Source organism: Musa acuminata, chromosome BXJ3-9, assembly GCF_036884655.1.
Source record: "Musa acuminata AAA Group cultivar baxijiao chromosome BXJ3-9, Cavendish_Baxijiao_AAA, whole genome shotgun sequence".
NCBI lineage: Eukaryota > Viridiplantae > Streptophyta > Magnoliopsida > Zingiberales > Musaceae > Musa > Musa acuminata.
This window is the reverse complement of record NC_088357.1, coordinates 2919926-2946605: the sequence shown is the minus strand read 5'-3', so window position 1 is coordinate 2946605 and position 26680 is coordinate 2919926. Positions and strand designations below refer to the sequence as shown.

At 38.5% G+C, this 26680-nt stretch overlaps 4 protein-coding genes and 1 long non-coding RNA gene across 13 annotated transcripts; 3 read left to right on the top strand and 2 right to left on the bottom strand.

Moving 5' to 3' along the window:
* Nucleotides 1-339: 339 nt before the first annotated feature.
* On the top strand, nt 340-10055 carry LOC103996949 (LIMR family protein Os06g0128200). Of its 9 annotated transcripts, none has more exons than XM_065166488.1 (18): nt 340-898; nt 996-1081; nt 2243-2361; nt 3697-3807; nt 4089-4187; nt 4309-4431; nt 6037-6099; nt 6185-6249; nt 6513-6622; nt 6697-6811; nt 6908-6973; nt 7645-7755; nt 7878-7944; nt 8022-8173; nt 8406-8491; nt 8574-8803; nt 8941-9155; nt 9434-10055. In XM_065166488.1, the coding sequence occupies exons 1-14, from the start codon at nt 549-551 to the stop codon at nt 8067-8069; spliced, it is 1533 nt and encodes a 510-aa protein (XP_065022560.1). In that variant the 5' UTR covers nt 340-548; the 3' UTR covers nt 8070-8173; nt 8406-8491; nt 8574-8803; nt 8941-9155; nt 9434-10055. The 9 variants fall into 9 exon arrangements, with proteins under 9 accessions (XP_065022560.1, XP_065022557.1, XP_065022559.1 ...); XM_065166485.1 differs by having other exon boundaries at nt 8022-8271; XM_065166487.1 differs by having other exon boundaries at nt 8022-8134; nt 8406-8803.
* A 1123-nt stretch (nt 10056-11178) lies between these two features.
* On the bottom strand, nt 11179-15465 carry LOC135648790 (trihelix transcription factor ENAP1-like). Its single transcript, XM_065166739.1, has 3 exons — nt 14312-15465; nt 11554-11628; nt 11179-11419 (listed from the first exon to the last, which is right to left on the bottom strand). The coding sequence occupies exons 1-2, from the start codon at nt 15180-15182 to the stop codon at nt 11618-11620; spliced, it is 882 nt and encodes a 293-aa protein (XP_065022811.1). The 5' UTR covers nt 15183-15465; the 3' UTR covers nt 11179-11419; nt 11554-11617.
* A 191-nt stretch (nt 15466-15656) lies between these two features.
* Nucleotides 15657-18469, top strand: LOC135648368 (uncharacterized). The gene is made up of 2 exons (XR_010500939.1): nt 15657-15958; nt 17912-18469. It is a non-coding gene; the product is annotated as an uncharacterized LOC135648368 (long non-coding RNA).
* Nucleotides 18470-19924: 1455 nt separating this feature from the next.
* On the top strand, nt 19925-22395 carry LOC103996946 (zinc transporter 6, chloroplastic). The gene is made up of 2 exons (XM_009418023.3): nt 19925-20824; nt 21953-22395. The coding sequence occupies exons 1-2, from the start codon at nt 20084-20086 to the stop codon at nt 22265-22267; spliced, it is 1056 nt and encodes a 351-aa protein (XP_009416298.1). The 5' UTR covers nt 19925-20083; the 3' UTR covers nt 22268-22395.
* A 1534-nt stretch (nt 22396-23929) lies between these two features.
* Nucleotides 23930-26646, bottom strand: LOC135650143 (ran-binding protein 1 homolog b-like). The gene is made up of 4 exons (XM_065169317.1): nt 26479-26646; nt 26232-26383; nt 26021-26146; nt 23930-24419 (listed from the first exon to the last, which is right to left on the bottom strand). The coding sequence occupies exons 1-4, from the start codon at nt 26601-26603 to the stop codon at nt 24187-24189; spliced, it is 636 nt and encodes a 211-aa protein (XP_065025389.1). The 5' UTR covers nt 26604-26646; the 3' UTR covers nt 23930-24186.
* Between the last annotated feature and the right edge of the window lie 34 nt (nt 26647-26680).

The window sequence follows — 26680 nt, the reverse complement described above, 5'->3', positions numbered from 1 at the left end:
GCGATTAGTCAATATTGACGGAATAAAAATAATTTTTGGATCTAAAGTTTTTTAATGTTAAAGGATGAAATTTGGTCTTAGTGATTCGATGGTGCTTTGTTTTATATTCTCAAAGTGTTTTCATAATAGAGCGATAGGAGTACATAACATCGAACGTCGAAGTCATAAAACGAATCTTCCCACCGACTAACAAATGTCAGAATAAAACAAGTTTTCTGTTTCATGTTTTTGGAAACACAAGAAAACAGAAACGTTTTCCTAACCGGGCCGAACCAACCCCTAACTGGGCCGCTCGCCAGCCTGGCTGCATATATTCCCCTCCCTTTCGTCAAACAGTTCCCTCCCTCGTCTCTTGCCGCCTCGTAAAAAGGTCTCGTTCTCCGGAGACGAGAGACAGCGAGTTCGTAGTCGAAACCCTATTCCCAGTCGTATCGAGATCGGATCGCGTACGGTATAGTTCTCCCCTCGATCCCCTCCTCTTCTCCATGAAGAAGGTGACGATTCAGGTCCCCGAGGATCTGGCGGTAGGTTAGGCCGGAGGAGGAAGGATGGGGGATTTCAACCTGGCTCTGGTGATCGTGGCGGTGGTGGTGTGCGTGCTGGTTCTCCTCGTCAATGTCTACCTCCTCGTCAATTACCAGCACCCGGACGATGTCAACCAGGCCTACTTCCCGAAGCTGGTGGTGGTTCTTGGTCTCTCGGTTGCCGCCATCTCCATTTTGATGCTTCCGGCGGACGTTGCCAATCGCCAGGCTTGTCAGCACGCTATATACAGTGGCGCTTGCACTCTCACCCTCCCCATGAAAGACCTTTGGCTGGCCGTATACGTCGCCGATGCCGTCCTTGTGTTCTTGGTCATACCGTTCGCTATGTTCTACTACGAGGGCGACCAGGACAAGTAAATCTTTCGGTTTCGTCAAGGGAAACCCTACTTTCGTTTCGTCGACTTTGACTGTGTGTTTGGATTTGGTGGTGTTGATGACTTCTTGTTGCAGGAGTATTGGGAAGAGGTTGAAGAGTGCTCTATTGTGGGTTCTGACATCGGCTGTTGTCTGTGGACTTGTGCTTGGGATTCTTTATGGTAAGATCTTTCTACCAAATCTCTTTGCTGTTTTTGTTGTTGATAAATATATCATTTTCTTGGAAGTTAATTTTCCCGAGAAAGCGAAAAGAAAACACATGATTTTATTTAAGATTGCTGTGATCTGATTAAGGTTCATGCTTTTGGTTTTTACCGATAGTTACTGATAGGCCTATAATTGCAATTTGAAGTTCAACTTAGTTGGATAGATATTAATTACTGTCTTGAAAGATTACTGTGTGTACCACTTGTTAAACTTGTTTGGTAACTAGACAAGATAACAATTCAGCTATCATTCACTGCAGTTATTTGTTGTATGACTTTGTTCGAGAATATTGTCTCATTTAAAATAAGATATGTAGGTTGGATTTTTAAGTGGGTGATCTGAGGTTCTACATACTCTTGAAATGTCATTGTTCTTCATTCTTTGGCAGGGTGGCATACTTCATTCATTTAATGATTCTGAGTCTGATATGGTATTTGAGTATTTTAGTCCTCCAGAGGAGTAAATAGAGGCACATGGATATTCCAGTTACAAGCACATCATCTTTCAAGTCAAAACAGATTGTCATGCATTTTATGCTGCTTTTATATTGTCATAAAGCCTGAAAACTTCTATCTGGAAAAAGAAAGGAACTCAGAATATGTTGATTCTAGATGCTGTGTTGGTTCTTGTATGTATAGCACTGTTATGCTTCCCATCAGCAGCATATCTTCGGGAAATACTGATAAAACCAAATAAAATCTTTGAGTCAGCAGTACTAATATGATGGTTGCTCACAATTGTTCCAGTTTAATATCAGCTATTATGGTTTAACATAATATAAACATAAGATTATGAACATGATATTTAATGTATTATGTTCATAATATCAGCTCTTATGAACATAAGATCTAATGACTTCAAATCTGAAAGCACCATTCTACTTCAATGCATTCCAGAAACATGGAGGTTGATATTATCAGCTATGCTACCTGCTTTTATTTTACAATAATAATCACAGTCGAAAAAGTGGAAAGAAAGCTAGAGTTCATTTTACACCTGAAGCTTTCCAGGCTGTAGTTTTCAATTCTCAAATACCATTAGATCCATTTACGTCAACTCTGCAGTGCTGTTATATGTTTGTATGTTTTCCAATTGACATTCCTTCATGGTATCAGGACTAGTTGGTAAAGTGGACTTTACAGTTAGGCACCTCTCTTCTTCTGCTACAAGTTTCCCCAGTTCTTGGTCAACATTCTCAAGTTCTCAACCTTGCATAGGGTCAACGAATCATCTGGTGATATTTCTTTATTTTCTTTATAGTTTACTAATGCCTGTTTGGTTCATCAATATTTTTGTTATTTGTTTGGAAATATACATGACTTATATGTACTTTGTTGTATTTAATGGTGAAATTTGATTGTGCACATGTGAAGATACATAAAGCATTGTAGTTTCGAATCTGATCTTGCATGTTCTGTGAAGCATATTCTAAGGTCCCATAGATTTCTATTGGGTTGCAACTGGTTAAGAAGACTTGAATCAAATTGATAACCTTTTTAGAATTGATCTGGACTATTGTCCTATCAGATTTTTAAGTGTGGTTATTGCTAATTCAAAGAAAATGTACTGGCATTACACAATGTTAAACCCTCTGGGATAATTAAATTCATCTGTATATCATTTGATTTCACCTCTAAGTATATTTAGATTAAAATTTTTTAACTTCATTTCACTTGAAATAAACCCATATGCTGCATCGATGAAGTTTCACGCCAAGCATTGGGAAACTTCAACAATAGTAATGCAAACTCAAGCCAACTCAACCCTGCTTTCACCCCAAGCTGAAATTGATGATGATATTTGTCGCTAATGTTTAACAAATATGCAAATTTTGAAAGTAAATTTGTCTGAGTTGATTTAAATTCAATTAGATACTGTGTTATATTGTTTACACAAGAACAAAACCTTTAATAACTTAGTCAAACTCATATGAATCTGTTCATCTACCTACTATTCATAATTTTAGGTTTTCACTTGAGACAGAGGTTGTGATATCATCTAGATTGAATTGTGGCTTGAAATTATGGCAGATATTTGGTTTGTTTTAGTAAGTTGTGCATGGTTGCACATTCTACTTATTTTCTAGAAATTATATTTTCCACTAAAATGCGATGCAACAACTTCCAATAAGCCCTCAGTTCATAAAACTCCAACAGAGAGAAGAAAAACTTAATTATCTCTGGCATGTATGAGTCAAAATGACTGCTGTTTCGTGCCCAGCTAATATATTCTGGAAATTTCTGAGTCTTGGTTTTGAGGGAAAGCCTTAGGATGGCTCCTTGTAATTTAAGATCCCATTAGATAAATTAGTCCAAGAAGCCCAATAAACATGAATATTATCTATTTTTTTCTTGGCTTGTGCATTGATGAGTGCATGTATAAGGATACATTTATAGGCATGCACATATGGTTGCATATGAGTAATGCATTTATGTGTCTAGGAACTCTTGCACCCATGAGCTTTCTCTAGTTGGAATTTGGGATGTGATTCTGTGGCACTTTTGTATGATCAGCAGCGAAGGTTTATTGTTACTTTATGTAATCTAATGCTCATGCATTTTTTCTCCAGTGTGATGCATATGGAGCACCCGCTTCTTCTGAAACAACCTGGACAATGCAAACCACCTTTCCAGAATATGTGGTTGCACTTGCAACAATTGTTGGATCAGTGCTTTTTACTGTATGTTCCATTATTATGCACCCTAATTCATTAGGTTATTTTCCTTTTTCATCACCTTGAAGTATATTCCAATATTATAATAGTGTCAGAGTGTTTGGTCAATATTTGTGGTGTTTTAATTTTTGGTCATATGAAATGTTTCTTGAACTTTTACTTTGTGATAGAAATATCTTCACTTGTAGTATGAACTGTGAGGTTGTAACATTGGTGCAAAAATTTATGGTTGGTGTGTAAATTTTTGTCCCACATGCCCTCTTTTTATCCTAGTCTTTTTTGGGCAGATATTTGGTGGTGTGGGGATTGCTTGCCTTCCACTGGGCCTCATTTTTTCATTCATACAGCGCCCCAAGGCTGTCATAACTCGGTCACAATATATCAAGGTTTTATTCTGTCTCAGTTTCTAGCATGTAATGTCAGCTAATGCCTACAGTAGTACATGAGCATTAACTGGCTCCCTTTAGTTGCCTATTTTTTATGTGTAATCTCCTTGAGACCTGATAGGAAGCCACTGAACTGGGAAAAAAGGCTGGAGGATTGAAGAAAGCTATTGAAGCTCTTCACCAGGAGGAGAGAAGTGGTTCTAAGGGGAGAAAATGGCGCAAAAATGTGAAGGCTGCTGAAAAGGTGCACCTTTTTTTTAATATTCAACTGATCAGCTGTTTTTATGAGTTAAGCTTTGATAACATGACCGATCATTTTGATGTAATTTTTATGCTTTATCTTTCATCAAATTATACATTGATTCGACTTATACTTCATATCCCTAATTCTGCAATCATTTCATATTCTATTGGAACCCTAATTATTGTTCTTATATACTGGTCTTCTTAAAGCTTTTCTTGGTAATATATAAACAAGTACACATGGTCTTTATGGGAATGGTTATGTACATTTTTTTTCTGCATTGCACATTCGATGTGCATGTTGAAGCAATTCAAATATCTTTTCATGCAATTTTTGGCATCATCCTGTGGTTGACTAGAGTTCATCATGGAAACAAGGGAACATAATTTTGGGGAACCCTTGTTATTTTGTGGTCAGTACTGTTCACTCAGTATGAAGCGATTTTGGAAGTCTTCACACACATATCTCGTTTTTGCTATGAAATGAGCAAGGTGTTTTTTTTAGGCATATCTTGGCATGACCTAAATTTCTTGTGTTTGTTTATTTGTAAATGGCATTTAGCCTCGGGCGTCTATGATTCTTTATGGAGTTTATTGGTGATAATTCTAAATGATTCATATAATACTGAATAAATTACATTTTGCAGAACCCTTGTTATTTTGTGGCCACTACCATTCACTCAGTATGTAGCAATTTTGGTCATATAATACTGATAATTCTAAATGATTCATATAATACTGAATAAATTTTATATATTTTGGGTAACCCTTGTTATTTTGTGGTCAACTCACATGCGCATCTAGTTTTTGCATGAAAAGAGCAAGGTACTTTTTTTACGCATATCTAGGCATGACCCAGATTTTTGGTGTTCGTTTATTTGTAAGTGGCATTTAGCCACGGGTGTCTGATTCTTTATGGAGTTTGCTGGTAATAATTCTAAATGATTCATATAATACTGAATAAAATTTATATATTAGCTGTATGATTTACTAATTTAGTAGAATTGGAGAGAGTAATAATTTTATTTGCTTGAAACAAGTATAATTTCCATGAATTTAAGTGTAAATCATGTGAACAAACTGTATCTACTGTACTATTTTCTGATGTGACTTCTAGGACTAATTCCTCATTTACCACTATCTAAAATTGTAAAAATATACTATTCTTATTTTAGAGTTGGTACCTTTTTAACTTGTCTAGAAGTATTTCATCATTCTGTAGCAAGTGAAGCATGGAAAAGGTTCGTTTGTCATTTACATACAACTGAGGCTTTTAAGAAAATTTTTAGGATATAGATGTCAGTCATTGGCCCTATGAAATTCATTAGGTAACATCATAAGAAATTTTTTTGGACATTCGGATCTTAGTGCTTAATGGTAACAGGAACCTTTTTGTGAAATGAAATACGTGACTAGTGAAATCATCATATATTTTCTTCTGAGCAGGGGCTCTACAAAGAGATATTGCTATTTTTTTATTTCGTCTCTGCATTTGCATGGTTTTTGTTAGCTTCTTACTCTACACCCTTAATCTTTTGGTCTGTGTTTTCTGTAATAAAACTACTTTTGTAAACTGTTTTTCTTCCATTCTTCATCTAAAATCTAGGAGTTGCTTCTTTTGGAAGATGATATGAAAGCTTTAGAAGAAATGTATCCACAAGGAGAGAAGGTGATGATAGTTGCAAGAACCTGTTTATTTGGTAGGGTTAATTACCCTTTTCTTTGACAAATGTTCTGTATTTTTGTCCCTATAGGCTGAGACTCTGTGGGCTCTAACTGTTCTTGGCTACTTGGGAAAGTTTGTATTAGGCATCATTGGGTAGGTGCTGTAAGCTAATTTCCTTATTAAATTCTTTATGCCCCAGATTCCTTTAAGATGCTTCATTTTAATGGTATGTATTTGATCATCATCACTTGCATTTCTTGACTGTTTCATTTTTCATTGTCTTTTGATAGCTTTCTAGTTTCTACATGACTTGAACTTGTTCAAACTATCGTCTGTTTAATAGAGAGATTATTTCACCATAATGTGTGTGTTTATTGTTATATCCTCTCATAATTGCACGTGTTTTCTGGTTTCAGGTTGATTGTTTCGGTGGCCTGGGTTGCACATATTATTATATACTTGCTTATCAGCCCACCTCTTTCTCCTTTCTTAAATGAAGTTTTCATCAAGTTGGATAACGTGTGGGGTATGTCGTGTCAACCAACGACAAATATTTTTTCATTTGATTTCCCAGGATTTGCCTAACACTTCTTTTATCAGGTCTGTTAGGGACTGCAGCATTTGCATTTTTCTGTTTCTATCTACTCCTTGCAGTGATTGCTGGGGAGATGATGCTTGGATTGAAGTTGGTTTTTATTACTATCCATCCAATGAAGTAATTGACCATGTTCCTTTCCATTTCTCATCAAGCTTAGAATGTGTATTCTTTTTCCATTGTTCAGCTTCCTGATGTCTAACCAACTTGATTCAGGTGGGGAGGGACTCTTATGAACTCCTTTCTCTTTAATGTGGGGCTCATCCTGCTTTGCTCCATCAGGTTTGTATTCTAAGCTGCTGTTACCGTGTAATTCAGCTTCATGTGGATAACATATATCTAAGAATTGTTTGTGTCTCCTTGCATCTTAATCAAGGAAGAGACCTGATAATATAATTGAGTTGCAGTTTAACTTGCAATTATTTGTTATTTTCTTTTGAATTCTTTGAGAATATACAAAACTGTTCAACAGCAACGAAGTGAAGCATCAACTTTAACAATTAGGTAGGATGAAGAACTAACTAGGACTCCTGAGATATACCTGTTCCATGATCAAACGTTTATTGGTACTGCTGCTTTGTCAATGCAGACTTCAGAAACAAGACTGGCATCATTTTGAGATGATTCTTCTCCCAATCCGAAATTTATTCTACTCAGAGCCATATTTTTTGTAAAAGTAATTTACGACGAGTGGCACATTGTGGGATAAAATTAAGGAACCATAACTTAAGAGATTTTTGTTTCTCCTAGAACTTTTAAAGAGAATGACATTCATGATCATTAAGAAATGTTGTGGAGTTTGGACATCCATTTTGCGTTGGTGTATTTAAGATACTTGTTCTTTACCTTTATTGATAGAAGGTGTTGAGTGCTTGAGTTCCATGAAGTGTCTTTGAAGATTTGACTTCCCCGAGCTTTTGTTTTTGTGTTTATGTTCAATGGCATCTTTGCAGTGTGATTCAGTTCTGCGCCACAGCTTTTGCTTACTATTCACAAGCAACTGCCGCACAAGAAATTTTTGGCCACACGCTGCAATCTCTACGTGGAATCAAATATCTATACAAGTAAGCACAATGTTTGTTTTTATCATGTCTATAAATTATGAAGCCATAAGATCAGGATATCCAATCTAATTTGGACACCATAAACTCTTCTGATGTCTCTATTATTGATCTTTGTCATGCAGGTATAATGTGTTTCAATATGGTTTTGTTATTCTGGCAATTATCACACTCTTCTGCTATGCCGCATTTGTAAGTTTGTGGTTTGTCATATATCTAGATCTTTATTTGTATTTCATAGTTTTTTATTTCATCTTTTATTCTTTCAGGGATGGAAAAAGAGAAAACCAAGTGGCAGCTTCCAACTATCAAGTTGATCTCTGTTGCTTGAGACCTTTACGGTTATAAGTTGGATGGTTACATGTATGATCTTATACTGGAGGTGACCATTTGATGATGGTTGATGTAAAAAATAGCCAAAGTAGGTTTTTGATTGACTTCAGATCCAGCCTTGTCGCCTGTTGGTCTCACATCGTTGGCATATCTTTTGGAAAAACGAATCCTGTACTTAAATTCTCTGTATGATCTCGTAGTTATCAGTCAGAATATGCATCTTGGTGCTGCTAGAGTTAAATGTATAATCGTTAGTTGTATATGGCAACTGCAGAGTAGAATTTAACCATGTTTTATTTGTCTTGTCTTCCTTGTGGTAGGAGATTGTTCAGTCAGGTCAACTTCATCGAATTCCCTGAATCACGGTCGGATGGGTTGGATGCGTGTGCAAGCCTTGGGTGTGAAGGTTTGTGCCGGTCGCCATGTGTTTGCCCAAGTTGCACTGGGCGATCCAGGTTGTATTGACTCGCTTGTGTGTGTTTTGGCAGTTCTGGGCATGATAAAGGCAACTACCGTGTAGTTAAAAGCATTAATTCTTCTACCAAAGTTTATTGCTAATAGCATCTTGCAGATATCATTCATTCATTCCTAGTCCATGATTACCATTTTCTGTGTGAAAGAATCGGTTCGTCAAGTTGGCATCTTTCTTCGGTGGATCCTTCTATTCGGAGTCGTGGACCAGTGGACCCAGGCACTCGTCGCCACGGGGGATTATTCGGTACGTTTGCTGACTAGTTGATTGAGCTTCGACCTAAATAATGGGGGAATATCTGCTAGATATTTTTTTGCTATCGATTTTGGTTTTTCGAAATATTTGTATTAAGGTGAGACGCTAAAGTAATATTCGCCAATCAGAGTGCAGGATTATTATTACTTTTTTTTTAATTTGGAGGAAGAAATAGAAATATTAAAGATTAAAGATTTTTCTCCCTCTGCCTGCCTCCGTTTCCATGGACTACATGGTCGTGCTGATTCCGTTCGGAAGGATCGGTGACCTGAGGTACGACATTAAAGATGGCCGCCAAGAAGTGTAGGAGGAAGCTGGACCCCCTTGACATCATCAAAATCGGGTAAGAGCGACGTTTTCGCTTGGGTTTTTTTTTTTTATGGGAATGAAGCACGGTGTCCGTGATCGCTGGTCCCGATGGCCCTCCATCGACCTAATGAGTCGCCTTCGACTTCTCGATCTCCATTTCTTGATTCTTTGTGGTTGGTCCCCTGACAAGGTCGAGTTCCTCGTCCTTCTCCATTCTCGCAGCGATCACGGACACGGGATTTCTCGTGATTCCTCAAAGTCTCTTTCTTTTGCTTTTTCGACGTCATCAATCAATCATTTCCTGTCGTGCAGGTGACGACACGGGATTTCTCGTGATTCCTCAAAAGTGTTCGGGAACTCAAGTGGAGGGGCAGATCCCACTGTCTTCTCTAAAGCAAAACCCCGCGAGGTGGTGATCGGACGACGTTTGGTTGATTGTTAGCAGGTTGGAAGCGGTGACGTCGGCCGATCACGTAGAGGTGGCAATAAAAAAGGAATGGGGGAACAATTCGTGCTAATTAAAATGCGGATTGTTCCATTCTTTTGGCTTTTTTTTTTTACACATTTGCCCCTCGCTACACTTCCTATATTAATCTGATAGAGGAAAGGAAGACAAGATAAAAGGATTTGATTGTGAGATTAGAGAATAAAAGAGAATAAATAAGGGAAAAAAAAAGGAAAGGAAAGAGGAAGAAGGAGAAGGAAGGAAGAAGAATGGAGGAGAAAAAAAAAAAGAATAGAGAAAAGTAGCAAATAGAGGAAAGAACTCTGTCTCGGGAAGGAAAAAAAGAAGGGGGGACAAGAAGAACCTAAGAGAGATCCTTTTTTTTTTTTTCTTATGGAGGTAAAAAAAAACCTTAATCCTAAGGAAGGAAAAGGTTTACTGCTCTCTAGCACACTCGATCGTTAAAGAATATAATATTTTATTAGTATCTTTATTTTTGAGTTAAATCAAATACAAGTTTAATTTATTATAAAATAGTGATTGTATAAATTATCATATGCATAAGGTATTTTGAAAAATTATGTTTCAAATGATATGATTGTCATAAGCTAAATATGAATGTCTATGTTTTTTTAAGTAAAATTATATATAAATTATAATAAATAGTGTGGAAGTGTATGGATATGTTTCGACGTGTAATATGAGAGTGTACGTATGCATTATGATGTGTGATATGAGTATATATATATATATATATATATATATACATGTATTATGACATGTAATGTGAGAATGCACATATGTATTATGACGTGCGGTATGAGAATACACGTATATGTTATGACGTGTGATATGGGAGTGAACGTATACATTATGACATATTGTGTGAGAGTATTAATTATCTTATGATAATTATTTTAAAATATGATATACATGAAATGATGTATGCTCATTGAATAAAATTAAAAAGACTTATACGATCTTATTTTATAGGTAAGGATATTATTACTTCACCTAAGTGACTAAGTAAGGAAGGGAGTACGTGGAAGCCCATGTTAGCTACGATGACTTATGGACAATTTGTGTATATAAATTTTAAACTTGTTTGTGTTTTTCAAAAATTATGATATCAAAACCTAGGTCATGAGTTAGGTAGACTATCTATAACCCCAAAAGAGGTATGAGATGTACTGCCCAACTATCATGTAGATTTTAATAAATAAATTATATAATTTTTATTAATATATGATATTATTAAAAAATAAATTAATAGCTTTGATAATATTGTAGAGAGAGAAGATTCTGGATGACAGAGAAGTATTCAATAAAGAGATATGATTAGTTGTATGTACGTCATCTAGGTGTAACTTGACCCAACACGACCTTGAAAAATATGAATTAAAGATAAATAATTATTTGAAAATAGATTCTGTTATCAAGAGTAAGCATCTAAAATAAAATATTAAAACAAATATTAATAGCATAAACGTTATTCGCGACTTTGAGAATCTAAAAGCATTAAAGCCCTGGCAATTTGTTTTGGTCTATATAAAGTTTCCTGATTAGCCACACCTTCCTTGATATAAAGGGAAATGCTAAAGGAGGAGGAGGGTTAAAGTTTAATATCCTCAGCAGTTGCATTTTTTATAACTCAACTTATGATAAAATAAAAAATAAAAATAAAAATAAAACTGAACTGATAGGTTTTATGATGGCTTCGAAACTTGGAGGAGAGGGTACAGAGATCATGAACAGTAACGAAATAAAATCACCATATCTCGGGGGTTACCTACCTACCTACCGTGGCAGCTTAAAGCGTTGACCCAAGTGCGATAGAATCTTATAAATTGGACCTGCAACCAAAAGTTAATTGGTATAGACAATTACACCCAAAAGAAGTGAAAAAAAAGTGGGCGGACATATGATATCATGATGGCCAAGTAAATCTAATTCCAGAAATCACAAAGATTATTATTCTATTCAGTACCTTCTCATTATCTACAAACGCCACAGGTATTAAAATGACAGCTTGCTTACGCTGCAAACACCACTCAACTCTTTCCTGTAGGAGTCACGATAAAATACGTCAGATATGAGATGGAGGACATCAAATTATAACAGACATGAGATGGAGGAATCAACATCAATTAAATATAGCTCAGACAAATATAATTTTGTGATTCCCTGCAAAACAATGACGGCAGTTAAAAGCCTAACTTTGAGACCAATCTCAATCAAAATCTGAGCTCATACTAACTCTAAAAAATGATGATGATATTGAAAATTAGAATAGAAAATGCAGAAAACCTGAAAAAGGCATCCTAAACCTAATTAGAATCCCAATCTGAAACCCGGCTTAACAAAATAACAACTGGACTAGATTGACCAATCAGACCAGACGGCACCGATTCGTTTCATGGGACAGCCTCAGTCATATCCAGTTACAAGAAATTATTTATGCTTATTGACTTCCATCAGACATTGACTCTCCCTAAACCATTACTATTGATTGAAAAACCAGCACATCAATTCTTCATCTCAACCCTCATGAGATTAAAATAAAAAAACAAAAAAATTGCATGTAAAATACACCAATTATTAGCTAACATCCTGTTAAAAATAATCCTCGATAACATTAAGACAAGTGATTTGACTTGACTTTATTAGTCACATTAGTAACACTCCTCATCGACTCACCGGTACACGAGACCCTAATAATAACTTAAATAGCATAATGGACATCCTCATCTTTACAAACAAAACATATCTAAAATCTTTGTCAAAGTTACTAACACCTTCCTATTATGACGAAGAAAATGGCCAACTAAGACAAACCCACCGATACCTATTTATTCGAAGCCTCTTTATATGCACAATTTAAGCGCCTCACATTGGGTAAATATTTAAAATTCAAACATCCCACCATTGCTCGTGTCAACGAACATGCTTCCTTGTCCTACAATTGGGCGATCAAAGGATCATCACTAGGATGACCTTATTCCCCTAAAACCAGAATTTGATAAACTAGATCAGATATATTGGACTCAAGAGCAGGCACTTAATTTCACAGATGAAAAAGGAGATGCCAACAAAGAGATCACAACCTGTTTTCTTGTAAGTCAACAAAAATACGAAAAGTGTTCATCGGCTATTAGAACCACTATTAAAGTATGTAATACTCCGATGAGTGCACTAGATGGATTATTTGCATGATGAAAGACGATATAACATCAATAGAGCATCCACACTAGAACTTAATCAATCTGTATGCTCTAAGATGTTCCACAAGCAGGAAAGAACTGTCCTAGTAGCCTGTTAAATCTCCCAAAATAGATGAGCCATTAAGGCGACGTTTTCTTCTTCAAAATAATCCTTGAATATCCAGCAGTACCTACAATTCGGTTGTTTAACATAGATATGTGTGACAGACTAATAAACTAACCAATGATCACTGTTGGATAGATGACAAATGAGTCCCATGTGACAAGGAATCTACTCCTGTAAACTAATACAACATCCCTCCGCTTGGGTGTAACATTAACTAATTTAGAACAAATAGTTTTTGAGAGCTGACTATAATGATTTTTGTACGATGCTGCAAATATAATTTTCTGCTTCTCAACATCTTAGATAAAAGTATAATATGTTGAAGATATGGTAACCATGGCATCAAGCAGAAGAATGAAGGTAAATTTCCAACAAACTATGTTATTGTAAATCTAGCTAAAAACGAAATGCAGCAACAAATAACAAAAAACATCAATGAATATCATACCGTCCTTACATCAGCTAAAATTACTGTAAGAACAAGATATAATTAGGACAGAATTGCACTCCACTAAGGCTCAACTCCAATAGATCTATCTACGCATCAGCTAAATAGTAATTATCACACAACAGCAAATCAAGTCCATAACTCGACCCATCTGATAAAGTATTTACAAACATTTGATGGTTTATGGCCCTCAACTAGTCGGCAAACTAAACCAACAAGAACGGAAATGCAAAGTAACAAGTATGTTAAAAGATCCAATTGTCTCCCTTTAACAATTTACTGTCTCAACAATTGGTACAAAAGGCACCGTCTATCACCATATAGCTAAAAGATGCTGGAACCCAGACGTACACTAGCAGGGAAGAACTTCATCTAGAATATCAATACTCAAAACAACATGAGAAAAAGACAATGCGAACCCGACAAAAAACAAAACTGGTTCACAAAAACCTTCATTAATACAAAACGAAAGGCGCATTTCCTCCTTCTCAGGACCCCATTTTATGATGTTCAATGTGTCATAAATTTTACAGTTTAAGACCATAGAAGTACGACAATAATAGCTATACTGAATCTTCTAATATGAGGTATGAACTACATATGCCTACGCTTATTAAGTTTAGTACGTAACATACTCATCACTATGCTCTATGCAAACCTCTCAGGTTGGATGCACCCGGTATAACCCACAAGTCATCTTTGACATCTTAGTTAAATTTCTTCCTAGATCTTAGAACGTTGCTCGGTTTTTACAAGCTCAGTCACGGTTTCAGCAATTCTTCCCTAATGCCCTGCTTATTGGAATGAATGATAGCAATTCACCATTTGGATGCAAACTAAGTTTCCGACTTAGTGATATCTATGAGTAGCAACACGATAGCTCCAACCTGTCCAATTTCTAGTCTGTGATCGCAACCTACGACAAACATGGCTGCAAATAATAAGGATCTGAATGTTCCAGCAAACTCACCAGATCCAGACGTGTTCTTTCGCCGCTTCATCTTCTCCACCTCGATTTGAGCTTCAATGATCATCTGCATCCTCTGGAACTCGAGATCCTTTGCAAACTCCATCCGTTTTAGTTCCAACTCCATCATCTGCCGCTGCTTCGAGTTTTCCACTCTCTCATAAACATCAGCAAATTTCATGATCGCCCTTGCCAATTCACTAAACGGCCCGTGGCCTCCATCACCATCACCCATGCCACAACCATAAACCCCCCAATCTCTTCGCCGCTTCCCGGCCAATGCACCGGCAAACATCCCATTAAGCTTACGCTCCTGCTCATCATCATCATCCTCGTCCGCCTCTGCGTCGGCTTCAATATCCTCGTCATCATTGCCGTCGCCGAACTCGGGAGAGCTCTCTGATGATCCCCCCAAATACACGGCCCCGTTAGGGTTCCGATGCTTGACGGTTGAAACGAGCGAAGGGTGACGTTTAGGCAGGGGGTGAGAATGCTGCAATCTTAAGGATGGCGTCGGGCGGTGGTAGGGCTCGGTGGCGGCGTCTCCGATGAGGAGATCGAGGCGCGAGAAGAAGGACCACTCCGACGGCCCAGGCTTCGCCTTCTCGATCTTGTACTTCTTCTTGAGGGTGTCGATCCGGTTCTTGCACTGGGCGTCGGTCTTGGGGGGCTTCCCCACCGCCTCCCGCCGCTCGTTCACGGCGTCCGCCACCTCTTTCCAGTCCTTCTGCCGGAGGCTGCCCCGGCTGAGGCGGAGGTGCCGATCACCCCAGGCATCGATGAGGGCGCCCGTCGCGTCCTCGCTCCAGATATCCTCCCGCCCTCCTCCGCCGGCATGGTGGTGGTGGTGGAGATGACGGCGGCCGGAATCCATGGATCGGCGTGAGGTACAAGGTCAGGGTTAGGAGGAGGCTCGGTAGAAACGGAAGGGGAAAGGATTGGGAACAGGATAGAGGGAGAGGGAGAGAGAGAACGGGAGGAATCCCCACAAGGTCGGTGAGGCGGAACGTGGAATGCCGTCGGCCGTGCATGATGTGTACTTCCTCCTCTCCCCCCGACGGTAACGTCACCTGCGGTCGGGTGCGACCAACTCGGAGCCTAACGGTGCCTGACCACGCCGGTTTCTGTCCGCACGCTGCGGCGGTGACCGCACTCGGACCCCCAAAACCAACATAAAGAATCAAAACCGGCGACCGAGACAGAGAAAGAGTCCTTGCCGTGCTCCTCATGTGCGGCTATCGCTTATCCTGCTCCTTCAACTCCACCATTCATGTGCTGCAACGTGGTATTTCCTCATTGTTCCGTAACATCGCTTTCCTACTTAACAGAAGCGTACCTTTTCCCACCACTGGAATCGTGAGAAGCCGTAAAGTCCCCTGGGACCCATCACTGGTCCAATCAGAAAGCAGGAAGTTGATACACGTAACGTAATTAGTACCAAAGCAAGACCAGCGGTGGTGTAGGATAGTTCGGTAGGGGGAACATAATCGAACAAAGACGGGGATACTGACAGTGCCGAGATACCGATAAGAGGCGGAGAGAAGCGACTCGGGAATAAGGATCGGAGGTGTTCTTTTGGGCGAGATAACGAGGAGAAGAAGTCGAGGGATGGGACGGCCGCCGAGGGCGATCGTGGGGGACGATTACGAGGTAATATGTTACGATTTCAGTTCGGCAGATAGCTTATTGGAATGCGATTTCGATCGAGCCGGCGTTTTGTTTCTTCTTTGAAGTAGGAATTTCTTGCAATTGGAAGGTTGGTTTTGACACACATGAATCTGTAATATGGAATCGAACCCTTTGATTCAAAAGATTCGTATTCCCTTGTTGCAATAGCTCTTTGGTGTATATTGCAAATCCAACTTTGAGATGCTATCGGTACTGCTCTTCAGCTACACCAGCCTCAAAGCCCTGTTCCACAGTCTTCAGCTTTTGGCCAATAGTTATTTGATGATCGCTATCCCGTAGTTATTTGATAATAATTCCAAATCATTCGATGCAAGATTTACTACAACGTTATTTATCGAACCTAACTTGCATATGTTTTACCTTTTTTTTGGTTAATGGCTATTAATTTTCTTAACAAAAAGTGATTTGGGGATCATGAGTGAGAAGGTAACAACAATCTTCAAAAGAAACAACTGATTCTCATAGCAACTTGGAATAGTTTGAGTTCCTCTGATCTTAGAATCCTTTATATTACAAAGAAGAAAAAATATGTGGAATCGATTTCATTCCACATATTTAAGATGTTCATAAGAGGTAGTCAATTCGCTCAAGGTACATTGTCTTGTTTATCCTAATATGCCGAGATACCAATTCAATGGGCTATTGGAGAACAAACTAAAGCTAAGGAAGCATTATTTAAAAATTATTAAATATGGTAGTTGAAATCATTGTTTTTACAAATGACTAGTGAAAACAGGATTTGATCTCTAGACCTGGCTATCGATAGAACCCTCAGTTTTTGATAAGTGGATTTGGTCCATTACCATTAGACCATTGTCTTAGTTTCAACCCTTAAAGTGGATCTAATACACCACTATCAAACTAATGTTTTATGTGTGTATCTTATAAAATTTAAATAATGAAAATAGACAAGCCATTGTTTTGAGAATTTCACAAAGGCAACTTTAGCCTTAGATCAATGTTTTGATAAGTGCATTTGGTGCAATACCATTAGATTAATGTTTTAGCTTCAACCCTTAACAAATAGATCTGATACACTACTATCAAACTAATGTTTTATGTGTATATCTTCTAAAATTTAAATTAAAAAATTAGTCAAGCTATTATTTTGAGAATTTCACAAAGGCAACCTTAGCAAAAACAAAGGTACCACTGGCAGGTGCTGTTCAAAGCGATCTGCTTTGCTTAAGGTCAAATGTCCTCTTCATCTGTTATGCTGGGAAATGCTGACTAGTTCATGCTGAAAACTTGCTACAATCACCTTCTTGAGTTGGTATATGCCTATTATTAAGCTTAGCAGGTCTTTCAAAGCTGGATAGCAACTAAGCAGCTTTTCTCGATTATTTCAGTTGTTGCTTCCAGACTGTAATGTTTTATCTTATACTTCTCTTTAGTTTAGTGGTGAGGAATAATTTTGGAAGGCAATATCTGTTTATGTCATTTGAAGTGGTCAAGTCAATTCGAAGAAGTTAATTCCTAACCCTCTTTTTGATCATATGAGCTGATTGTAGCTTTTATTGTTCCATGATATGGGCATGTAAAAAGATCCTCCCCAACATGGGCTTAGTATATGATTCTCCATTCAATGGTGAGTTGTCTGGTACCAGATTCATATAGGGTGTCTTCTACATTCTTGAATAGCCATACTAATATTATAAAGCAAACCTTCCATTTTTAGATCCACATTTGTAGGAAGTATTAAGTCATGATGATAATTCAAGGGGAATCTTAGTGATTATTTTCCTTTATTGTCTTTTTATAATTATTTATGGATTACTTTGTGAATTTCATCTTCTATTGCCATCAGTGTGGCCAAGAAAACTTGTACCTCTAAGTTGCTTGAGTACTTCTCCTGCAATATATATCTAGCCATTAGCTGTGGTTTCTAAAAGCCGGATGCTTTCTTTAATTCAGGTAACAGAGTTATGTTATTCTGAAGGTTGGCCTACATTTGTGTCATGATTGGTGAGGGAATGTAATGCATATCTACAAGCGTTACTGCAGTAAGTTTTCATCTGATTATAGTAGTCCTCTTCCTTTCTTGTCCTTCATGTATCTCTTCTCAAGAAGCTTCAGGAATGCCAACATCCTTAAAAGAAAGTGGCTTCCCCGGCTTCTTCCGATGTAAAGGGATAAATCTCAATAATCTTCTGGGGAATAAAGGCTAAAGACGGCAGTTTAATATGTTCAGTTGTTGTAACTCAACAAGATCATTCTCTTGTTTTACAAGGAGGATATGATCATAGAAATCTGTTGTGAAAAGTGAAGCAAGTGGGTCGTTTTTAGCTTTAGTAGGCCTTCACATAAGTTGTTCTAAATGCTAACGGTGATTATACAAACCATGTTTTGTTGCTCAGAGAAGAGTAATGTGAGACGTGTGGCTCTGTTAGCTTTTAAACTTGCAAGAGATCTCAGTTGCCTATTGATGTTTTCAATTGTATTGGGTTATAATCCCAAAAGATTATGTATGTATGTCTGTGTGTCTATATGTTTGTTTTTCTTTCTTTCTAAATTGAGTTACACCAAATGGAGAGTCAAACAATTTCTAACAGATATTTTAGGCATGTAATATTGTTGATATTTTTTAAACTCATTGATAATCATGATCAATAATGGTTAATGCTAATCATTAATAGGAGTGATATATTTTGTATCACATGGGTTTTTTCTTTTTTCTATGGATCATAACATCTTTCAAAATGCACAACAAGAACTAAATAAATTTTTTTTATTTTTATTTTATATATTATAAATATTTATTATAATTTATTTATTCATCAAGATAAAAGTCAAAAATAGTTATAGGTTTTATTGAAACACATGATAACGTAAACTCAAAAATAAAATCTAATTAACTCTATTGTTGAGGATAGTCTGTTTTCTATTAGAATTTGGTTTATCTTTCACGTTTCTTCAAGTAGCGAACGGAGGAACTAATGATCCGCTAATCCTAAAATGGGTTGGGTCAAGTTAACTTACGGGTTAAGACTTGACTTATTTGCTAGGCTTAGCTTGCTGACAAGGCCTAGTATACAAGCTATAGCTTAGCCTACGGCTTGGGTTTGGTCTATTGATTGATTTCTATTCAAATCCTAATCAATTCTCATAATTTTGAATTATACATCATGAAATTATGTTCAAAACATATAATCACTAGTATTGATTCATTAAAATATAATAAATAGTAATAAATTAAAAGATAAAATCATATTAGGAAGGAAATAATTTTTTAAATCAATTATGGTATAAGTCTAATAGAAATCAAGCATTACAAGTAGGAAAAATAAAATTTTAGAAACTACACATAACATAAATAATTATAATATATTTTTATTTTTTTAAAAAAAATTAAATAATTGAAGGAATTAAAAAAAAATGTTTTTTAGAAAAGACAGGAGCCTAATTTCTTGGTAAAATAATATTACTCAACTTGAAGTATTGAATATTTGTTATTTAAATTTTATTAGAAAGAAGAAAAAAAATCAAATAATTATGGTTAAATTAAGATATTTGATTTACGATATACTTTCTCATTTTCTTCGCATCCTCCTACTTTTTCTCGACTTATTCTTTTTCTTCATGTTAATGACGGGATAATGATATATAGTTTACACGCGGCACGTATTCATTGGTGGATCGAGGATCTGCTACATCACCCGTCAACGTCCCATATGGTAAATGTGTCTATCATGCAAAGAAGAGGAACGAAATCACTACACTAATCGACGCCACCGTGTGAGAGACTATAATAGTGGGTCAATGCATCGCCATGGGTTTCCGCACAACCACACACTTCTGTCTACGGAAGTGGCCACTTCGACGCAGTCCACACCGACTCATTTCCCATATCAGCGGTCTCCACTCTCATGAAACCCAGCGTCAATTGCGGGTCCACTTCCAATTCCAACTGGGCCACGCCGCACCGGGGTCCCCTTTTACCATCGGAAGCGAAGACGAAGACAAAACGGACCAACTGAGACTTTTGAGGATCGAGTTGCGACTCGTGAAGGAAGGAGGAGGAGGCAGCGACGAAGGAAGAGAGAGAGAGAGAGAGAGAGGGGGGGGGGAGAGACTTGGGGAGTCGTCATGTCGGGGTGCGATGTCGGTGACGCCAGCCGCGCCCAGTGGTGCCGCAACGGGGCGGCGGCGCAGCAGCTCAAGCTGGTGTCCATCGGCATCATCCTGGTGACTAGCGCCGTCGGGATCTCGTCGCCGGTGGTCCTCGCCCGCGTCTTCGAGGGGAAGCCCGCCTACGGCCGCGCCCTCCTCCTCATCAAGTGCTTTGCTGCCGGCGTCGTCCTCTCTACCGCCCTCGTCCACGTCCTCCCCGATGCCTTCGACGCCCTCGCCGACTGCCAGGTCGCCGCTCGCCATCCCTGGCGCGACTTTCCCTTCTCTGGCCTCCTCACCCTTATCGGCGCCCTCCTTGCCCTCCTCGTCGACGTCGTTGCCACCTCCCACGCTGTCGCCGGCTCCGCCGGCAAGCAGCAGTACCAGCCCGTCGAACTCGAGGAGGGCAAGCGGAAGCCCGCGGCGGCGTCGGTGTCGGCGGTGGCGATGGGTGGGTGCCACGGGCACCACGGAGTAGCGGACGAGCAGGAGGGGGAGGAGGAGGAAGGGGATCAGGGAAGCGAGGAGGAGAGGCTGGCGAAGCTGAAGCAGAGGATGGTGTCGCAGGTGCTGGAGATTGGGATTGTGTTCCATTCCGTGATCATCGGGGTGACGATGGGGATGTCGCAGAACCAGTGCGCAATTAGGCCGCTTGTCGTAGCCCTTGCCTTCCACCAGATCTTTGAAGGGTTGGGGCTCGGCGGATGCATCGCTCAGGTGAAGAAATCGTCCCTTTGCTTCAGATTTATGGTCATAGATCGTATTTTTCCAGATCAATTGGCTGTTTCTTCCTGGTTGCTTTTTGAGTTCATGCCGTCAAAGTGTTTGCTTTAAGTCTCTCGGTCATCAGTAGTGACTTTATTTTGGCATCCTTCCATTCTAAACCCTAAAATTTTAAACTGTTCCAAAATTTAACTGCTTAGTCGGATGCAAACTTTAAACCTATAATCTTTATAGAACCCTTACAAAATTTACCCCCAATTTAAATTATATGTTCTCTACTCTACCATATAGCATAGAATTTTACCCCCAATCTATTTGATATGTCAGCACACTTTCTGGCTAATTGTTATTTCTAAAAAGCATGCCTTTTTCAGTATAGTGATGCGTGACTAGATGAACACACAGCCCGATCCTCTTTTAAATCAGTGCACAGACGAGAGAGCTCTAACTTTTCTACACTGCACTATTCTGCAGTGGGCAACCAGTGGCTCATGCTTTTGGCACTGCCAATATAGATCCATATGATTTTGTCTGATTTTTATGATGATTAGCATGACACTTAGAAGACAAAGTCGTACGATAATTAAATGCTGTGGTATTAAGTTATATACAGCAAACTGGAATTCCACTCTTCTAATTCGGTAACATGTACTGTCTGGGCATTTCTTGTTTGCTGGATTTTGTTGTCGTTGCACAAGGGAAACTTTTCTGCATTTACACCGATGCGGAAGGCACTTTAACTTTTCATTTAACCCATAGACAAGAAAAGAAGATGATTCATCCCACTTATCCACTTGCAAAGAATGTTTCTGATTAGAACTGTAGGTGTAATGCCACCCGGCCAAGTTCCACTTCTTGTATATTGTATCCTCTTTGTGATGTAGTTATCTGACCTCCACTAAATTCTGTTTATATCCATTTTGTCTCAGAAGTGTGTGTATTTCATAATTGAGCATCCATATGCATCAATCAGTTATATCGCATGAAAATCAAACATTGGGCATCTAGATGTATGTGGTTCTACAATCATAGTTGAACCATCACCGGCAAATGATTGGTTGAACTATGTCGTTATGCTACAGATATTTCTGGCTGACTGATCTATGGTAATAAATTTCACAGGCTGGATTTGGCTTCGGAACAGTGGCTTACATGTGCCTCATGTTCTCAGTGACTACGCCAATGGGGATAATATTGGGAATGATTGTTTTCTATATGACTGGCTACGACGACAGCAACCCAAATGCCCTGATATCAGAAGGATTGCTAGGTTCTCTTTCTGCAGGCGTCCTAATATATATGGCACTTGTTGATCTAATAGCTGTAGATTTCTTCCACAACAAGGCCATGTCTTCGAGTTCTCAGTTGAAGAAGGCATGTTATGTGGCTTTAGTCCTTGGATCTGCTTCGATGTCGATACTTGCACTTTGGGCTTAGAGCACTTGAGCATAAATCTATGATCCAACTTGTTTGTCTATGTTAATTACACAATTTATTGATATTTCACTTCCAAGTGGAGGCTATATCTGATGGTGAAATGCGGGTACGTCATCGTGGTTTCTTTATATTGCACTTTGCCTTTTCAGCTTTTACTTCACGCACATGCTTTCCTTATCATCTTTCTAAATATTTTTGTTTTTATTGCTCAGATTGTATATATTTTGATTTCTCGGTATCTTTAATATTCAGATTTGTTTGAGCATCTAATGCTAGAACCCGAAAGCAGCTCAGAAAAGACACTCTTTCACTATTACTGAAAATTCTCACCTAGGTAGGTCCTTTCTATGTTAGGATGTTTTGTGTATGCCTAGAGCAGTATTACTATGCTTTTGCTTTTCTTTCCCTGAGGAGTAATATTGTTTGCTTATATTCCGGACGCAAATAATACAATTAATGAATGAAGACTCTTACTCTCTTTGTGGATAAGGTAGTCAAGAATAAGACCCAAAAATTTTCTTGTGGGGTTTGGCAATGGCAATAGGCAGAGGAACAGATTGCTTTTAGAGTGAAAGACAACTACGATTCCAATCTTGAGTGAAGATGAGCATGAAACAGCAGATTAATATGACAACAATTGTTTATTATGAAATGAGAAATCAATTTATAGATGTATGTAAATGGTTAAGTCAAAATATTTCATATAGGTTTAGGTCCAAATTGGCCATTGGTGACTGATTAATGAGATAACCAACCGGGCATGTGATTGATAGAATCTGTGAAATTTGCACTGAGGTGCATAAACAACAGGACTGGGTGTAGCAAAACAGAACGAGGTGAACTAGTTTTACCATCTCCAGGATTAATTAGTAGCAAAATCTCCTGACATGGGTAGATTTCACTTGTGCCATGGCTTTTTATGTATACCCTGCTTTCCCTACTTGGACTTGGAAGAGTTGCATGAGACTTTGTTATGCTGACTTAATCCTCTACCGACAACAACACTGAAACCTTAGGGAATTGTTATTATTATTATTATTTTCTCTACAACTTGCCAATCCATCACAGTGAGACGAGTGACTCCAATTGGTGTGTCAGGATGACCAGACGTCCAGGATTGGATCAGCGTATGGTATCAGTCCAATGTGTCTGATTGACGATCAAACCCCTTTATCATGAATCAATTAAGTTCTCCTACTGATGTGGACGTCTAGGATTTCATCAAGTTATGGATCATCATCTACCTATCAACCCCCACTTAATTGATTTCATCAAGTTATGGATTTCATCAAGTTATGGATCATCATCCAATTATGACGTCTAGGATTGCATCGAGTGATGCATATGGATTGTCTACCTATCAAACCCCTTATAATAAATCCAATCGAGGACAAAATTGGGTTTACGGCCGGAGAATATGCTTTTGAAGAAAGAGTCACAAAGATACATCACGAGCTGCGATCGCAGGGATCTCTAAACCCAAGCAGAGGAACCCTCGGCAAAAATTAATCGATTTATTTACAACAAATCGAATCAAGAAAATTCTCTCTCTTCTAGAGAACCAAGTAAATTGAATCAAAAATCGAATAGATGATTAAACCCGATGATGCACAAGTACTCGAGCCGTAGCAAACTAAACAATGGAGGGTGGGTGCAAATCCATCTCGACAAACATCACCACACTTTCCATGTTTCATTTAGGTAGGACGGAATCACCAAAATACAGCCAAAACTCCTTGACAAATGAAGTAGGGGAAATTACAAACAAAACTACATCTTATAAATTACAATCCAGAACGAAAGACCATTCGACCACGATATAGGTTGTACGATATAGGCAAGCAGCCGCTCCATTTTGCTGCACATTTTAGGAAAAACATAGTCACTATATCCATTGAGAGGGCGGTTATTGGCAAGACCTAAGATGCCGAATATGATTCTTTGGTGTTTGCTTGCTTCTCTTCATGGACTTCTTTCTTCTCGTCTTCAGCATGAGCTGCCTCTTTTGTGGTATTTCCCTCGGTTTTGTCTTCGCTCACAGTCAGCTTTTCTATAAGGCTGGCAGCTGACGATACATCCTTGCTCTCTTCCTCTTCGATCTTGTCAACTGATTCAGCAATTTCTTCAACCATCTCCCTGAACTTCTTACAGTCTGATTAAAAAAGGTTGACATTGACTTTAGACATAGAGGCGAAGTATTGCAAGTGCAAAAACTATGCAGTTGAGGGAGAAAAAGTTTAAGTGTGACTAGTGGTGTTGCCCTAAATAGATCTCAACGGTGGAAAAAGATTCATGTAGCCATCCATCCCATATAATTGTTGTCAAAGACTGAAAAAACATCACAAGAAAAATATATTCAAGCACTTCATGATGAGAAAACACGAAAGACTTCATTAACTCCCGTGTGTGTGACAAAGAACAATTCAATTCAACCAGGAGTAATTCAGAGAGAGAATCATTTCAATCAAGTCTAGATGATGAAAGCAGGAGACCTATGCCAGAAAAGATGCGCAGTTTCTTTTGCCTTGGTGTGACCTCCAAAGATCTTTTTTTCATTACTCAAAAATGGCCTAACAAAAGAAACAATAATGTTTCCTAGAGGTGAAAAAAAAACAGATATTCTTTGCACGCACTTGCCTATCATTTTGAAGATGATAAAATGGTATAACATTAGTTAATAGGCAGGTTGTCCTCGCAAGCAGCTGGAAAACAAAGTTAAGAGGAAATGGGGCAGATAGGTCATTTTAACCAATAATTTGATGACATAAGGAACAGAATATGTAAATATTGGCATTAAATGGTACAGGTAAAGGTGAGGATTCTTGTGACAAATTTCATCTATCATTCAAAATGCAGAAAGTAGATATCATGATGGTACAAAAGAGACCATTTTCTTTATATAATATACAAAGAATGAAAAGCTCAAAGTAGATATATTATGTTACATCTAGTTAACCAACCTATCCACTTCGATGATAGATGAAATTTCAATACCAATGTAGCAGGAACTCTTTGTGCCATAGCTATCATATCCGAACTGGAAAGTGAACCAGCCAGGCCTTAGGTCAATTAGTCTGGATGCATGTTTGATTAATTTTTTTTTAAAATATATAAAATAATTCAAAATTATATGTAGTAAAAATCTATAATACCAAAATTAATAAGAAAATAAACACAATCTTAGACAAATGAAAATATAACTTGGGTCATAAAGAATATGATAAAAACAGTAACATCAACCAATATTATAAAGAAAAAACTTTATCCATATCAAATGAAACGTGATGATCTTTCAAAAGTAAAAAAATTGAATATGCAATTCAATTACTTAAACAAGAATATTGATATAGATATAACATGTATGATGAAAGTTACGACGAAACATCAATGAAGTATAATAAGAAGATATGATAAGATGACCTTAGGAACAAGAACAACTACGGTGAAGGGAGATGAGGAAGAGAGGGGAGAGATGGCTAGAGGAAGGAAATGTTGTTTTCCTTAGTACCTTAACCTAATTCACAATTAGCATAAATACCCTCTAAAACAAATAAAAAAGAAACTTGTTAAGTTAGGAGTATTCTGATAACTATGCTTTCATTGTGCACAACAAATAGCCAAGATAGCAAAACAATATAAAGGGACATATACCCATGGATCGATATTTAGGTCATTTGCTTCAGGTACAGCAAAGGTCAACATTAGGCATTTCTAATTGGAATGTCGTCGAGAAATAAGGAAGAAGAGGCTCACTTTCGACCGATCCAAACCGAATCGCAAACATCTCCTCCTTCAGCTCCCCATCCGAGAAGTCCATCGCATGCCACACGCACGACTTGTCGTTCCCGGCATGTTCCTGCATCCTGATCGACGGAACAACTGCAGAAAAGGGGGAAAAGAAGAGTTTATAGATCCATCTGAAATCTGAATCTTTCAAGCAATAAGAAACGTCAGAGGAAGAGACCAAGATGATTGGCGCAGATCTTGAGTGTCTTGGCCTGCCTCATCACCAGCCGAACCTTTCCGGTTTCTTTATGCTTCAGGAGTTTCACGTTCCCACTGCCCCGCTCCTTCCACTGATTCCCCTCCTTGTCGAACCGATACAGCTTCGCCTTCCTGCAACGGCAGCAGAAGAACCGATCGAGATCGCGCCCCAAAAACCACGATTCAGTAGGAATCGGGAGAAGAGGAGGGAGGGGTTAGGGAGATACAGGTCCAGGAGGGAGTCCTCGTCCTCCTCGCCGGTGGTGACCGCGACCTCCTCTAGGCGGACTATGGGTGATACATGGGCGCCAGTGTCCTCCTCCTCCGGGCGATCCACGTCGGTGCTCGCCATGGAAGGTAAAAGAGAACTTCCGATGGAGTGACAGTCGCGAGAGAGAGCGGGCGCGACGGCTGGCTTTAAAGCAAAGC